Source organism: Erpetoichthys calabaricus, chromosome 3, assembly GCF_900747795.2.
Source record: "Erpetoichthys calabaricus chromosome 3, fErpCal1.3, whole genome shotgun sequence".
In the NCBI taxonomy this organism is placed as follows: domain Eukaryota; kingdom Metazoa; phylum Chordata; class Cladistia; order Polypteriformes; family Polypteridae; genus Erpetoichthys; species Erpetoichthys calabaricus.
This window is the reverse complement of record NC_041396.2, coordinates 276202231-276219402: the sequence shown is the minus strand read 5'-3', so window position 1 is coordinate 276219402 and position 17172 is coordinate 276202231. Positions and strand designations below refer to the sequence as shown.

The 17172-nt window shown below is 37.5% G+C and overlaps 1 protein-coding gene across 4 annotated transcripts in view; it reads left to right on the top strand.

The window, feature by feature from the left end:
• neurl4 (neuralized E3 ubiquitin protein ligase 4) overlaps positions 1 to 17172 on the top strand; it is a 113858-nt gene that overhangs the window by 35646 nt on the left and 61040 nt on the right. For all 4 annotated transcript variants that reach the window (XM_051925430.1, XM_028798364.2, XM_051925429.1 and 1 more), the window contains exons 2-5: positions 2018 to 2435; positions 2607 to 2672; positions 3072 to 3409; positions 12891 to 13002. In XM_051925430.1, coding sequence (XP_051781390.1) covers positions 2018 to 2435; positions 2607 to 2672; positions 3072 to 3409; positions 12891 to 13002 — 934 coding nt within the window. The remainder of the gene's footprint in view (positions 1 to 2017; positions 2436 to 2606; positions 2673 to 3071; positions 3410 to 12890; positions 13003 to 17172) is intronic.

Below are 17172 nucleotides of genomic sequence, written 5' to 3'. Positions count from 1 at the left end.
CAGTTTGATGGAAACAGGCTGGAGACAGCAAATTTCGCACATTTTTTTTACGTATATTCTGTTTGTCGATAACAAAACGTCGCAAAAAAACTGGATGGAAACTTAGCTAGTGTTAACCAGTGTACCACTCTGCTGCCCAAGAACACATATTAGGGTGTTTGTGCCTCGTATCTTGATCTAAAGACTCTCTTACTATAAAGCTTTACAACTCCTTTTGGGAGTAAAAGAACATGCAAATGACAGTCCAGGAGTCTGGCAGTTACTTATTGGTGCACAAAATCAAAACTAACATATTGTGATTAAGTATCTCTATTTTTCTGGGAAGCTGAACAGAGGTATTATAATTCATAAAAAAAATAGCTTTCTTATTGAAGCATAAGTAACCGAAGAGTCCAAACACAGACAAACTATGGTGTTTTATACGAAAGTGTACCCGCTAGTTTAATATTTTTCCCAGTAGACTTGGGTGCTGTGAATCTGTTTGCTGCCATTTGAAAGCATTTTCCATTATTGCATTTGATAGTGGAATCCTAAACCTCTTATCTCCTGTGGTAGACATAATGAGATTTCAGATGTTCATTCTCTGTGTTCTTTACTTCCGTTATAATATTATTGTGTAAAAATAGCAATAGTAGCAATATATTGTAGAACATCGCTACTCATGTAGACATGACCTCATCCGTGTAAGAAAATTGCACTGAGTACATTTATGTGCAGGCACAAAACTGGGATAAGGTGAGTAACCTAGTTGAGTGAGAAACCTAGTTTCTTGAAAACCTTCATTTACATGCGCAAGTATGCTTCTGGAGAGGCAACAATGCTCCGATGTCATTAAACTGTGCAAAACAGAGTTAAATGTTATCATTGGCCATGGTGAATCTGAAAACAAGCTTGAAGCCTGTGATCATTTTCTTGTGTGTTATAAATGAGTTTTGTCCTTTATGTGCTACGCCGTAAAATAGCATCCATCTCTTTTTTACATCCTTGACCCGAGCCTTTGATGATTCTTGGTGTGAACACTGGTCGCTGTGATCACACCATATCAACACATTTATAGCAAATAGCTGGATGAAAACTAAACTGACACTGTTTTTAAATGTTTCTGTTACTGGATTGCAAGCAATACACTCTTTTCTGCTTGGCTGTGTGGTTGAGTCCCGCAGAGGACCAGCTTAGCACTGTATGTTCAGCTGATCAACATAAATTTAGTAATTAACTGTTAATAGCAAGACACTGGGTTATTGGTCTCTGAGAAACCAAGCTAACACACACAGATTCTTTCTCAAGTAATCCAAATATTTGGCCAGGTAAACCCTTCACCTGGGTTACAATTAAGGATTTTTTAGTCTGCACGTGTTCATTGCACTCAATTTGCTTGCACATGTGTTACCTTCATACACTCTTTCAGCAGCCACAGGTACAAGTGTCCACAAGATACATATCCTGGGGCAAATGCTTGGGCAAATACATTATTCCTTATCTTGGTTGAAATAATTTAGTTCAGTATTTCAGAAATTGCTATAGATGTATATATTGGGTAAAGCAGAAGTCAGTGTTCATACCAAGAATCATTGGTGGCTCAGGTCGAGGATGTGCAAAACAGATTGATGTTCTTCACAGCACATGCAGGACTAAACATAGAATGAAGCCTGTGATAATTTTCTTGTGTTTTATTAATGTTTTTTTGGTTTCACGGAAGCCAATGATGACATTTAACTCTTTTTTGCACATTTTAATAACATTCAAGTGTTTTGCCAAAGGAGAACTCCAGAGACGTATTTGGGCATAAAAAGCAGAGGTTTGTAAGAAACCAGTTTTCTGCTTTAACCAGATTACTGACCTTATCCCAGTTTTAGTATGTGAATATAGCTGCACTCACTGTTCTCAGTAAAAGAATCACAAGCTCTTCAGCATTGCTTTATTAAAACTATCTGTATTTTAAGGCTCAATGTTCTTCCATCGTCAGTGATGTAAAACAAGTATAGTTAACCATATGCTATTGTTTCCATTTTTCTAGGTAAACTCATGGAGTGGTTCAATAGAGATCGGGGTGACAGCACTGGACCCAGCTACACTGGATTTCCCAAGCAGCGCCACAGGACTAAAAGGGGGCTCCTGGATTGTTTCAGGATACTCTGTCCTCCTTGATGGTCGATCAATTTTGGAGGAATACGGCAGGGACTTGGACCAGCTGGGCGAAGGGGACCTAGTTGGGATTCAGCGAGACACACAAGGCAACCTGCATCTCTGGGTTAATGGAGAAGACTGTGGTGTAGCTGCCACTGGACTTCCCCCACGACTCTGGGCAGTCATAGACTTATATGGAAAGTGCACACAAATCACAGTTGTATCTTCTGAACCACCTCCTTCAGACCAAGAAACTAGCGAGGACAGTGAAGAGCAGGCAGAAGCAGCAGCTCCTGTATCTCAGGAAGGTATAATACATCCAAGACCTTAGAGCTTCTGTAACTTCAAAATGTTGTACTTGCTGTGTCTTTTTATTGATATGGTTATGGAAATATTCATGTCCACTTAAATGTTAAAAACTGATGCATTGTTCTTTATATTCACAAATAGTCTTTTTATTACCACGCTCTGTCCTCTAGTTTCAGCTTTGCCTCGAAGCCAAAGTCGGCCTGACAAGTTTCCAAACAGCCTTGGTACAGAGAATGGTGAGTTGACATTAGTCCTTGGTGGAATCTTGGTGTAAGTTGTGGCAGTAAACTTAAACTTGAACACCTGCAATAGGTAAGGTACACAGAATTATAGTAATCTACTATTTTAAGTTTGGCACTTAGTTCAGATTTACTTTAGACTTTTGGATAAACTAATTTTAACTGTCATCTCATTCTTCTTAAATGATATTTTTACACTAGAAATGAAGAATTTGGTAAGAATAATTAATAATTCACTCTCAATCGTGATCTAGGAGCAGTTTGAGAAAATAGTCTGTGAGGCATGTCATTATAGAAAATCGATATTGAAACCTTTATTGGGCAGAAAAATAACCTTGATGTATAGTTTTATTTCTACCCTTTCCAAGCTAAAGGTTATCTTGTTTTGCCCCCAAGGTTTTGGTGAACAGGACCTCTCTGATTTTGTGAACAGTGCCATTTTGTCTGCATATAGCAACAGTGTCAGTGAACCCATGGATGTACCCAGATGTTCTCAGGGAAACAGCCCTCCAGAAGGTTTGGGTGCTTCACTTACAGTAGCACCCAATCTAGGTAGCATCTCCCCAATAGGTGGGGTTATGACAAACGATGCCCTGCTTTTTCATGAGAAATGTGGCACACTCATTAAGCTGAGCAACAACAACAAAACAGCTGAGAGACGAAGACCCCTTGATGAGTTCAACAACGGTGTAGTGATGACAAACCGACCACTGCGAGACAATGAAATGTTTGAGGTATTTCTTTGAATTACTTAATGATTATAACAAACTGGTTCTGAATTTTTTTTAAATATATGGTTATCTGGTCATTTTAAATTATTAATCTTTCTTATATTTTCTTCCATATTTTCAAGCATAACGTATATTTTAAAGTTTGAAGCATTATTAATTAGTTTAACATTTTTGTATAAGTGTAATTCTTAACAGTAAATTTTTTTGTCCACCAGTAAAGTGGCCAACAGATTGCCACAACCTAGACTTTTTTGAATTTCTACAACATATCAGGCTGTATTCAAGATTACTTTTTGTTTCTCTGGGTGTGCCTGTCTGCTCATTCTTTCTCAGTCTTTGTCACTCAATAGTCTTCTGTGATGTGCTTAATGCACATGCATCTCTTTGTCATTCTTACATTCTCTATCCACACTTGACATTCTGCAGATGAAGTTGCTCTTCTTTTTCAGAACAACAAAAGACTAGATATAAGAAACAGTAAACTCTCAGCCAGTTGTGTCTACATGTAAGAACTCGCACTTACCTCTGAATTCTGAACACATATATGACCATTGCATGCATTTCTTTGTCTTTCTCGATTTTTCATTCCGTATTCTGCACTTAGCAGATGGTGTTGTTCTTGATGCTCAGCACATGCTTTTTGTTTTTTTTTTTTGCCGAACCCTTTCAAATAATAAGCCCACAAGCACAGGTCATTTTCTAAAGATACTCTTTACAGGTACTCCTCACTTTACGACCTATTTGCTTAACCACCACTTGCACTTACGACCAATCGAGTTTCGACCTGCAATTCGGGGAATCCCCTTTCTCAGCTTGAGTGTCGGTCAGTGGTGAATAGTGACATGCGCCCTGAGCATACTATAGGCTTGCTATGCACTTTTTCAGTCAGTTTCATTCCTACAAGCAGTCACTGTAACCTCGTTTTTTTTTTTTTTTTTTTACATATTTGTAACCCCAAAATAGTACAGATGTCGACGAAAAGAAAAAGTATGGCATCATCTGGAGAAATTGTTAAGAAACTAAGGAAAGCTATCAACCTTGGAATGAAAATAAAAATCATACAAGACTACGAAGCTGGTAAAATGGTTAAAGAAATATCATGTGACTTGAAATTGGCACATTCGACAATTTCAGCGATTTTAAAGGATAAAGTTAGAGTGAAAGAGGCGGTGAAATCATCGACAGGATTTAAAGCCATAATAACTAGGCAACGAAATGGTCTTATTAATGAGATAGAGAAATTATTGGCGATCTGGTTTGACAACCAGATGCAAAATAATATGCCGATAAGCCTTTTAATAATTCAAGCTAAGGCACGCAGTATCTTAGACTTTGAAGGCACGTGAATGCAAAAAATCGTCAGAATCATTTACAAATGATAATATGTACATATGCATGTCTTTTTATGAATAAATTTGAAGTTTGTTGCATAATTTTATAATTTTACAACGTTCCTATATTCCCGGCTCAAGCTCCTTGCTTATCGACCAATTCACTTAACGACGTAGTCGTCGGAAAGGAACTCGGTCGTAAAGTGAGGAGTACCTGTATTTATTTTTTTAAAATTCCAGTATGCGCCAGGGACCTCATTTATAAAACTTTGTGTATACTTGAGCATGAAAATATGTGCATTGCAGAAAACCAGGAAATTGTGTACACTATGGAAAAAAATCAGATTTATACATCCTGACATAAATGCACATTTCTATATAATTTACCCTTTACTAATCACAGTCACCCTGTAATGCTCGTACGTGAATGAGTCTCAAATGCCTCCCTGAAATATCCATATATGGGGCATGCTAATCAACCTCATGCATGTGCAATCAAAATACTGCAGAACTTCACTGGCTGGTAGAGCAGCCTCCCACCTGATGCATTGAGACACTGCCACCTGCATTCAAGAGTATCTGGCTCCACTCAAGGTCATGCATGGCATTTGTGGACCTCTAAGATGGGCACTGCCGCCCCAACCCGGTACAGACAGACACAGAGGCACAACTCCAAAGCACGCACGGCTTTTATTTTCTTTTTCTCCCTTGTGGGAAACATCTTTCCCGTCTCTCACAAGCACAACAACACAGTTCCAAGCACAACACTCTTTTCTTTCTTTTACTTTCTTCTTCTTCTCTTTCTTTCTCTCCTCTAATACTCTCAGTCAAGCTTTGTCTTCCTCCTCCCGACTCTGGCTCACCGAGCAATGTCGTCTGGCCCCTCATATAAGGCACTCAGAAGTTCTCCAGGTGTTTGATGACCTACTTCCGGGCCACACTTCTGGGTGTGGCGGAAGAACTCCCCATGAGAGCTCAGCAGTTGCTGCAGCACCCCCTGGCGGTGTCCACGGACCCCAACAGGGCTGTACCAAACTCCAACTACCATGGAGGCCTGTGGAAGTCCTAGGCACCGCTGCAACCCAGGGGGGCTGCCACCTAGCGCTCTGGCCGAGGTAAAACTCTGGCCACGCTTGCTCCCACGGTCCTCCCAGCATGGAAGCGTTCCAGCCGAGCAAGGGCCCCGGTCTTCCACCACACGTTGTGGCATTTCTCCTCTGCACTCAGGTGTTATGGGAGGGTATAAAGTGCCAGAGTATTTGCTGTTACAATGAAAAGTACAGGCCATATGAAATACTGAGGGTTAAGCCAGTTACCTTACCAATAAGCCAGCAACCATATACAATGCCATCATGTCTGTCAAAGCTGCATTCCCACAAAATAAATTAATCATGCCACAGAGTTTGTCAGTTTCATCTTGGCATCAAAGATGGCTTGAGCATTAATTAAATGTCAGTGCTCATGGTTAACAAAGGCAGCTTCATTCTCGCAAGGTACCCTTATTACAATATGAGTGCTAGTTGCATTAGGAGAAACAGACATTGCTGCAAATTTCCTTTTTTGTGTTGTTTGATTTATATGCACATACGCCTTATAAAGACTGGATGTAGCACCTCAGTTGTCAGTCGCTTTCAGCTCTATGGACAAGACAAAGTTAAGCTTAAGTGAGATAGTCCTGACCTGTTAACCAGTTAGATTAGAAGTGAAACAGGCAGCCTAGATAAACTGGCAAATAAATAAAGGGGTTCTTCGGTGCAAATAGGCAGCAATCGTCCCTTTAAAATGGGAACTAAAATGCACTTTGTACATCATATTCATAACTTTTAAAGTGTGATTTTTCTCACCTCAATGCACAGTATAATAGTGGCTTTGTGATATAAATTATTATGCATGGAAGTTGTCATTTAGCTGGTTAAGACTGCATTTCCCTGCTTGATCAAGGGTGTAGAAATTCCCCAGTATCTCCGAAATACATGTGGGTTGGAGTTTGCCGTAAATACATGCATGTTCCCCTGACAATTTTTTTTTTTTCTCATAAATATCATTGTTTGTTTGGGGAATTATGTATACACACCTCAAGCCTCTCTTTGAGCATCCGCAAGCTTTATAAATGATGCCCCAGGTCGTAAGATTCTATTCAAGAGCAATAGTTTGTGAGTAATTGTGTGACAGACAGCTAGACTTTAGCATCATATATAATATATATATATATATATATATATATATATATATATATATATATATATATATATATATATATATATATATATATATATATATATAATATAATATATTTGCACATATATGTTTATAAATGTAATACAGATTCCTTGCTGTCTTATTTATTTATATGAAGAATGCATTATAGCTTTGATTCCATTTGCGGGCCAATTGGTGACCACAGTAGCCTGGATAAAGAATGCAGCTTGATTGTCAGAGAGTGTACTATGCTGCAGCACAGCTGGCAGTTTTTGGGAGCTCTGGAATTTAAAGCATGATTTCTTTAACTTTTTACTGTTAATCTGTCCAACTTTGAATTATTTGGCCAGCGTGCAAAGTAGAAAATGAAGAAAAATAGTGAGACTGGCATGGGTAACTTAAGATGTAGCTAGTGATGAGCCAATGTACAAATTTGATACTGATAATCTATCTTTCTTTTTTTCAAATCTGGCAAATTCAACACAACTATTTTTCCTCTGTATTTTGCATGTATATAAATTGTGACCTGGCTTCTATGTAAACTGATAAATTACTATTTAAATGAAGTAAACATTTTTTTTGTCCTTAAACATTTTTATTTTCCAATCTGTGTTTTGGGAACAAATCAAATACAGTGCAAGCTCGGGTCACGAATGTCTCGGACCACGTACAAATCAGGTTATGACCAAAAAGTTTGGCAAACTTTTGCATCTGTTCCCAACCACAAACTCGGGTGACGAACAAGCCAGTTTCCCTTCCGGGTCGTACGCGCCGATGATTTCTGCACGTGTTCAGTCTCTCCCTGTGCATTCCCTGTGCAGCGAGAGAGAGAGAGCACGAGCAAGCGTATATATATTTACATACAGCTCGTACTGTCCGGAACAGATTAATTGTATTTACATACAATCCTATGGGGGAAATTACTTCAGGTCACGACCAAATCGGTTTGCAACCAGAGTTTTGGAACGAATTACGGTCGTGACCCGAGGTTCCACTGTAAATGTAGCATTCACTGTGAACTCTTTTTTATGTTATTTCTTACATGTTTTAAATGTAAAGGTCTGCTGCAAACATGAATACTGCTTTCATACCATCTTGATTGAATGTACTTATTTTATCAGTTATTTACAAAATTAACAGGAAGTTACAATGCAGATGATACCACTTTTTCCTTCCCTTAGCTTTGCTGATAATTTTTTCACTTTTTTATTACTGTTTTATTGTTGCTTTCATTCATGGTGAAAAATATCACACCGTTAGCACACTTCACAGGTAACCACACTGTTAAAAGGTAGGAAGCAAAAGCATTTACTATTATTGTTTTTGTTGCTTTGTTGGACCCTTGAGCAAGGCTCTTAACCTGCAATTGCTCCGACCTGGGTGTGATGTTAGCCTGCATCCAGCCCTGCAAGCAGATCCTCCAACTTTCAGGGAAAGCCAGGGGGTTGGTTACAGAATTGTAAAAACCTCACTCTGTTCCATTCAAACCTGTGTGGTGCTGAGTTGTCACACATTGCATGGCTGCGCTCGGGTCCTAATTTGGGATCCTGAGGTGGTTCGACATGTGGTGGATGTAGCAACATGCTGCATCAGTGCATGCTCCCAGCCCCTCTCTCTCTCCTCTCTTTGTTATACCCATTACATTATCATTTTGTGTAATGGTTGGTGTGAAGCTACAGGATGCTATTATGCACAGTGTTTGAAATGTGTTAAAGGGTGTCCGAACTATGTTTATATAAAGGACAGATTCTGCTTGAGAAATCATTTATTTACTGGAATTTACTGTAATTCTTCAGATTGTAACTTTAGGTTTAGTGTTGCCTTTAAAATGAGTGAGTTAACCTGTTTGTTTCAACTGTTATTTTACTACTCATTTTGGTTTGTCCTCATATCTCTGCTGCTTAGATTTCAGGTCCAGATTGAATTGTTATGAGACTTCAGGGTTTTAGGGAGAAATCTTGCTGTATGTATACTTAATGCATGTTATACTTAACGCTACGCTGTGTGACGCGTGCGCTTGAACACACTGCTGCTACGTAAGCAGTGTACTAACTAAAACTTGCATGTGTACTTTAAATAAATCTGGAGGATTCCAACAGGTGTCCGTGCAAGAAATCATCACAGTGAGAAAACAACATCCGTTTTTGCTGTGTTGTGAGTTGAAGCGAAGAAAAATTATTTGGATTCTGATGCTGTTGCGAAGGTGCAAAAAAAAAAAAAGAAAAGGCGACACAAAATGTTGAGGCAGCATGCGATACCTTTAAATGTATCGCATCATTGCAATGTGGAATATGCGACACTTGTATTGCCTGTGGGAGAAATCGATGAAGAAAAGCACCATGAAGACATTTGAATGTCAACATTTAAGACTGATTTGTTTCACTGCATCGAACCATTCATCAAACATCAAAGCACCCAGATTAATCCTGTTGGAGCTGCAAACCTGCTGTCACATGTTGATCGTAAACAATAATACAAACCTGATTTGGACATAATCAACACATCAGCCCCAATACCTATTTTTTTTTTTTTTTTTTTTTTTTTTTTTTTTTAAAGCAATATCTGATATGATTCTTAGTTCAGTGCATCCCCACTTGTATTAGAAAAGTGTAATGTATTTAATGTAGCTCATATTGACCCTGGAAGTTGGGTAAGTGGATGGTGAGCGTGTATATTGCTTTATGGCACACAATCACTTGGGTATTCATTTTTTTGTGTTTCTGTCATCTCTTCACTTGGATACAAGCCGTATATCCATTTTTTGACTGTCTCATGTAAAAAATACTGTATAAATAAAATAATTACATTACTTTTGGCCTAGCTATTCTAATTGATTTTGTGGGATTTTCTGAATTGTTTTATTAGTTTGCAAAACAAGAAAATGCATTCATACGAAAAGAGAACTAATCTGTATGTATTGTTTTAGATATACAGTGGTGTGAAAAACTATTTGCCCCCTTCCTGATTTCTTATTCTTTTGCATGTTTGTCACACAAAATGTTTCTGATCATCAAACACATTATATTGCCCATTAGTCAAATATAACACAAGTAAACACAAAATGCAGTTTTTAAATGATGGTTTTTATTATTTAGGGAGAAAAAAAATCCAAACCTACATGGCCCTGTGTGAAAAAGTAATTGCCTCCTTGTTAAAAAATAACCTAACTGTGGTGTATCACACCTGAGTTCAATTTCCGTAGCCACCCCCAGGCCTGATTACTGCCACACCTGTTTCAATCAAGAAATCACTTAAATAGGAGCTGCCTGACACAGAGAAGTAGACCAAAAGCACCTCAAAAGCTAGACATCATGCCAAGATCCAAAGAAATTCAGGAACAAATGAGAACAGAAGTAATTGAGATCTATCAGTCTGGTAAAGGTTATAAAGCCCTTTCTAAAGCTTTGGGACTCCAGCGAACCACAGTGAGAGCCATTATCCACAAATGGCAAAAACATGGAACAGTGGTGAACCTTCCCAGGAGTGGCCGGCTGACCAAAATTACCCCAAGAGCGCAGAGACGACTCATCCGAGAGGTCACAAAAGACCCCAGGACAACGTCTAAAGAACTGCAGGCCTCACTTGCCTCAATTAAGGTCAGTGTTCACGACTCCACCATAAGAAAGAGACTGGGCAAAAACGGCCTGCATGGCAGATTTCCAAGACGCAAACCACTGTTAAGCAAAAAGAACATTAGGGCTCGTCTCAATTTTGCTAAGAAACATCTCAATGATTGCCAAGACTTTTGGGAAAATACCTTGTGGACTGATGAGTCAAAAGTTGAACTTTTTGGAAGGCAAATGTCCCGTTACATCTGGCGTAAAAGGAACACAGCATTTCAGAAAAAGAACATCATGCCAACAGTAAAATATGGTGGTGGTAGTGTGATGGTCTGGGGTTGTTTTGCTGCTTCAGGACCTGGAAGGCCTGCTGTGATAGATGGAACCATGAATTCTACTGTCTACCAAAAAATCCTGAAGGAGAATGTCCGGCCATCTGTTCGTCAACTCAAGCTGAAGCGATCTTGGGTGCTGCAACAGGACAATGACCCAAAACACACCAGCAAATCCACCTCTGAATGGCTGAAGAAAAACAAAATGAAGACTTTGGAATGGCCTAGTCAAAGTCCTGACCTGAATCCAATTGAGATGCTATGGCATGACCTTAAAAAGGCGGTTCATGCTAGAAAACCCTCAAATAAAGCTGAATTACAACAATTTTGCAAAGATGAGTGGGCCAAAATTCCTCCAGAGCGCTGTAAAAGACTCATTGCAAGTTATCGCAAACGCTTGATTGCAGTTATTGCTGCTAAGGGTGGCCCAACCAGTTATTAGGTTCAGGGGGGCAATTACTTTTTCACACAGGGCCATGTAGGTTTGGATTTTTTTTTCTCCCTAAATAATAAAAACCACCATTTACAAACTGCATTTTGTGTTTACTTGTGTTATATTTGACTAATGGTTAAATGTGTTTGATGATCAGAACCATTTTGTGTGACAAACATGCAAAAGAATAAGAAATCAGGAAGGGGGCAAATAGTTTTTCACACCACTGTATTAGCTTCTACTACAGTGCATGCTTGATTTTAGTTTATCTCTGGTGGTTTGTTTGACATATGTCTCAAGAAAAAAATGAATTCTTATTCACGCATACCCTCAGAAAAGAAACAAATGCATAGTTCAGTATGGTAATTTACAAGAGTACGTTTCACAATAACATCAGCAAATGTAGAAACATTCAGGTAAGTTCTAAGAGTAATTTTCAGGCTCACTTGTGATTGTTAAAACCTTTTTTGATAGAGATTGTTGGAGTGTGGACTCTAAAGCAGCCAGTCCACTATACCCATACAGATTAGAAGTATTTCAGAAGGATCTGAGAAAAATGTGATTCATATTCACTTGATGAATGCTTTAAATATTGCATGCGCTTATTGCTAAAATAAATTAGCACATTATTTAGCATTATATTTTAAAACATTTTTGGTCTCAATACTTAGTTGGGTAAGGTGGTAACGTAGGCTTTTCCCTGAAGGGCAAATAGCACTTATGGACAAAAATCTGAAGCCCTGTTAGGTTCCTGAAGTCCACATATCAGATGACTTCCAGGTATTAAGACGTAGAAGCTGGATATGTGGTATGAACCTTAAGGTCCAGGCTGCTTTCATTTAACTCCTCCACCTGGGACGAAAGGGTCATATAATTGTCTGATTAATGGAGACAATCCATTAACAATTTCCTGACGAAACTGAGTAGAATGAAACCCTTAAAAAGTCACTGTGACATTCCAAGCCCAGGTATACCCACTCTTTTACTGAAAAAATCACTTCTCATTTTAAAAGTATACTTCAAAATATATAAATATATCAAGAAATGTACCTCTTTTTGCAGAATTATACAAGTAATAGATTATTAGTAAAAACTAATAAATCGTATTATTTAGGAAGTACTGCCCAATCAGAGAGTCGCCATCCTGGTTACTGGGAAACTAATTTAAAAGTCTTTGTATACTGAGACTAGCTTTGATATACATTTCTTTACATGTATTTTTTTTAGATGCTACTGTGACATACTGGTTAGTGTTGCTGCCATATGCATCTGCCATCTTGCAACTGTCTTAGTGGGTTCATTGCCTTCTTTGCAAATATGACTCTTATGCAGTAAAAAAATAAAAATTCAGTGAACATTAATAGACCAACATAGTTCAGTAGCCTAACACTTTTATGTAAGTTAATAATAAGCTATCAGAACTTCTTGCTTTAATGACTGCATTATCTGTGCATTACAGATTGCTCCCACTAATGTTGGTGGTGGTCTTTTTCACATTGGATTTTAATGTGTGATATGTGGGTAGGATTTGTAGGTTAATTAGATAAGTAATCAAAATATTAAAATGCTTGTGATACTTTAGTATTGTTAAAATGCTGACGTGTCTTTTTTTTTCCCTTGTCATCTTAGATTCGTATTGATAAGCTTGTTGATAAGTGGTCCGGCTCAATTGAAATTGGAGTTACAACCCACAACCCAAATAATCTGGATTATCCTGCTACAATGACTAACCTTCGATCAGGTAAGGAGATACTAGTGAATGTATTTATGACAGAGGAAAGGATACGTCTCCAATCATTGGCTAACATCTGTAGTTTTCACGTTGAAGTTATTTTTCACAATCCTAATATACAGGGAATTGCGTTCTTAAGTGAAGATTTTTGTATAAATTAAAAATATATATATGGGGTCTGAGGGGAAACATTTCCAAACATGAAAGCAAAAGCTTTAAAACTTACAGAATGCGTCCATTTGAAAGCAGCACAGTTTTTGGTTTCAGAAAACATGTCCTCCATGTTTTTGAGGTATATTTATACCAACAAAAGGAAATCAGGATTAATATATTTTATCACAGATCATTGCCACTATTTAAGGTTAGGGTTTATGCATGGTCAATTATATAAATAAAACCAAAATTTGTTGTTTTTATTACTTGACAGACAGACAGAACTTGTCTATTCACAGCAACCATCTTTATGGAGTTCTCGTGTAAATGTAAAAAAAAAAAAAAAATGAAGTGTGCACAGTTTGGTAATAGTGTTAAATTTACCTCTCTGGGTTGTCCAGAGCTGCAGGTTACATATTTACCTCCTTCTGTCTCATTTTCCCCCCCTTTATTGATGTGTCTCAAACAGATTTATATTATGATATCAGCGAGATAAAAGAAGGTGTTGAGATTGAGAGATTACAATAAACAGAACAGGTAAAGTCAACGTAACGTGCAGATGACTTGTACTGGGAGGCAGGATAATACAAGTTGACTTTCTGAAAAACCATACCAAAGTCATAGTGAATGAAATGAGTAAGAGTCCTAGCACAAATGTCTTTTTGGAAGCTCCTTTTAGCTATGTCTAAGGCTAAGGGAGGTGCCAAAAGGCAAAAATGAGGAGAGATGAGATCAAGAACAAGCAAAATGGTCAGAATACCAGAAAGAATTTAACAAATACCAATCATCAGAAGCCCAGTACACAGAAACAAAAATTGAATTCCAAAAGAGTGATCAAAAGGTCCTTACACTATCTACATCTGTTCTACCCAAACTAAAGTGCACAGGTGGGAAAAGAGGATCCCAAAATTTACAACATTGCAGTTCAACAATGAAGGTATATACAGTATATTGTCATATTCAGAGTCTAACATATGTTTTAAATAAAATACAGTTTATAATCCAGACAAATATTTTGCTGCAAGTGCTCAAGTCACTCACAAAATAACAGCAACCATAGCACTAACAAAATTAGTTTCAGGAAACCACATCCCTTAGGGTAAAATATTGCCATGGAGGAGAAACGGTCAATGAAATGAACAGCAAAAGTCAGAAGTTCTTTTAAAATGGCAGAATCATAAAAAACTAATTTTCCCCAAAAGCAAAATGGATGTGCTGTTTTATAATGTGTATGCAACCACAACATGTGAATCAATATTCAAACATTTAAACTGGTGCTTCATAAATGGCATTTTAACGTGTAATAACAAGCACCATATTTTTTAGTTTATTAAAAAAATGCTTCATTTAAGAACTCAATTTTCCATTGAAAATAATGTATATCATAATCATCATTTAAGTACAGTTTACTCTTGTTATTCCTCGGCTGAAATATATTACCAAAGGAGGGCATGCTCATATACTGTTGTGACAATTCAATGGCTTTAAAGTGTAATTAATAAATACGTAAAGTGCTGATAAATTGATGAAAAGCTGTTTCGGCTAGTAGATGACAAGGAGGTTGTATGGCTTGCTAGAAGCACAAATACGGCTTAAATATCTAAAGTTTTGATTGGTTCTGGATTCTCTGTCATCTAGACTTTGACAGGATCTTATATAAAGAAGCGTATATTTCCTTGTGCACAGATCTGGCATGTCAAGCAGCATGGGATTTGTTGAGCTAACTCCTGAGCTTAATTTTACAACTAATATACAGAGCCTCCTATTTAAAGAAATTTGAGCAAAGTTTTTCTCCTATTTATAGTGTGTAGACCTTGCATTCTCTTTCATCTAGTAACTATTTTTTTTTATTGTAATAACATTACTTAGTTTCTACTAATGATCTCTCTGCCGTTGCCTATGTATTAATGCTCTTTGAAATTACACAGTTGCCCCTTTTAAAAATGTAAAAAATTTTGTTTTGTAATATGTGTAACCATTTATTGAGCTGTATTTAATTTCTCCTAGATGCTAAGTAATTCTTTTTATTGGTGGTGTTTGCATGTTGCTTTCAACACTGTGTTGTAAGTGGTAATTGTGAATTGTTCTGATGCAGTAAATGCCACCATTATGTTTTTGATAATCATAGCATTCTACTTTACTGTTTCAATAATTTAGTTTGGAGAGTCAGACATTGTTCTTAATTTTTTTGCTTCATACTTTAAAAGTAGTTTTCATTACATATAGAAGTCTATACACAGTGCTCCTTCATTTTACTCTGTAGTTAGAAAAAGACTATTTGTGAAGGTGTTACAGGGATAATTTTGTTTCTTTTTACAACGCATTGCCATTAGGATGCATAATTAACTTTCATTCATATGCTGATAACACATGGTTGCATTTATAGGTCAAACCAAATAATGTACTTTATGAACTGAGTACAATAGCAAAGTAAAATTACCCATCAATCTATGTATGCTTTAACATGTGTGTTAGGGTATTTGGAATCTCTTAAATTTGTCCTATTTGTGTGGGTGTGCCCTCAGTGAGAGGCTGTTGCTCCAAATAGGATTGGTTACCATGTTAATCTCAGTGTTGCAGTGATGGACTCCATCTCCCTGGATTCTGTGAATGAATAAAAATTACTTGCTTAAATTCAGCAAAAAAAAAAAAAAAATTCTGCAGATGTTTTACTTCAAAAGACTTGATCCTGTCATAGTTTAGGTGTTATTTTCTAAACTTGTAAATGGCTTTGCTTCTCCTAATCAAACTAATAATAAATTCTTTGCATTTATATAGTGCTTTTCTCACTACTCAAAGCGCAGGTTAAGGGCTTGCTCAAGGGCCCAACAGAGCAGAGTCCCTTTTTTGGTATTTTATGGGATTTGAACCGGCAACCTTCTAACTGCCAGTGCAGATCTCTAGCCTCAGAGCCACCACTCTCCCTAATGACTAATTTCTGTCCTCTAAAATGTAAAATGCTTTCTCAAAATGTAAGCCTGTTTAAAAATTCCTTTTACATATAAAAGTGATGTTACAGGTCGAAGTTTTTTTAAAAATAAAATTTTGTACTTTTTGTGGTAACACTCTGTATATATTGGAGTAGAAATATCATTGTTGGGATGGACCCATGGTTAGGTTTTTGTGGTGTTCTGCTGTAGCTATTGTTCTTTGCTTGTGCTGTGATCCATTTAAGAATCGGCACCGCCGTCTTGTTATCTAGTACTGACAACTGAGTGCGGAAGTCCTTGTTGGGACACCCAGCAATAAAAGCAACCATGAAAAGGAGTATGAAATCCTTACAAGCCACACATGCTGGCACCATGTTTCGCTAGATTATTATTATTAATATATTTTACTTTTTTTCGTCACAGTCCCTCTGCAACACATTAAGCTCTTATAACAATGTTGTGTCGGTCCTGTGTGCCACACTCATCCGGCATCCTGTTCTACAGACATATTGTGATGCTGCATGGACAGCTGTGAGGAATGAGATGGAGGATAGTGTGTGTGTGGCATACAGACAGAGTGATTTAAGTAGGATTACAGGTCTGTTAGTAAGATAGTAACCATGTGAGAATAGATAAAGTAAAATAACTGGCAAGAAGCAGGCAGGTCAAAGACAAACTTGTTTAATTTGTTTTATCATTTTGGAAGTGTCCAGCAGGCAGTGGCCTGGTACCGCCCGTATCGTGGCACTGAGAATAAAAAGTCAATTGGCACCTATGGGCTCAACCCAGAAAAACAGGACTGTAACAGTATGAAGTCATTGTCTGCACAATCTGTCTACTTTCTTCTCCTTTACAGATGCAGCAAGATAAAAGTGGGCTGAGTATTTTTAGTTGCATCTCATTTTTTTAGATATTGTGTGGCAAGCTAGCACCCTTGTGAGTGTTGGCTGACTCTAACGAGGCTCTTTAAAGTAGGGATTTTAAAGTGTTGTAATAAAAGGAAAATCAGTTCAATTTTGACCATTATTTTCCATTTGCTTTAATAAAAAGTTCTTCACATTTAACAACAGTCCAAGATCTCAGGTTTAAGAGTGAA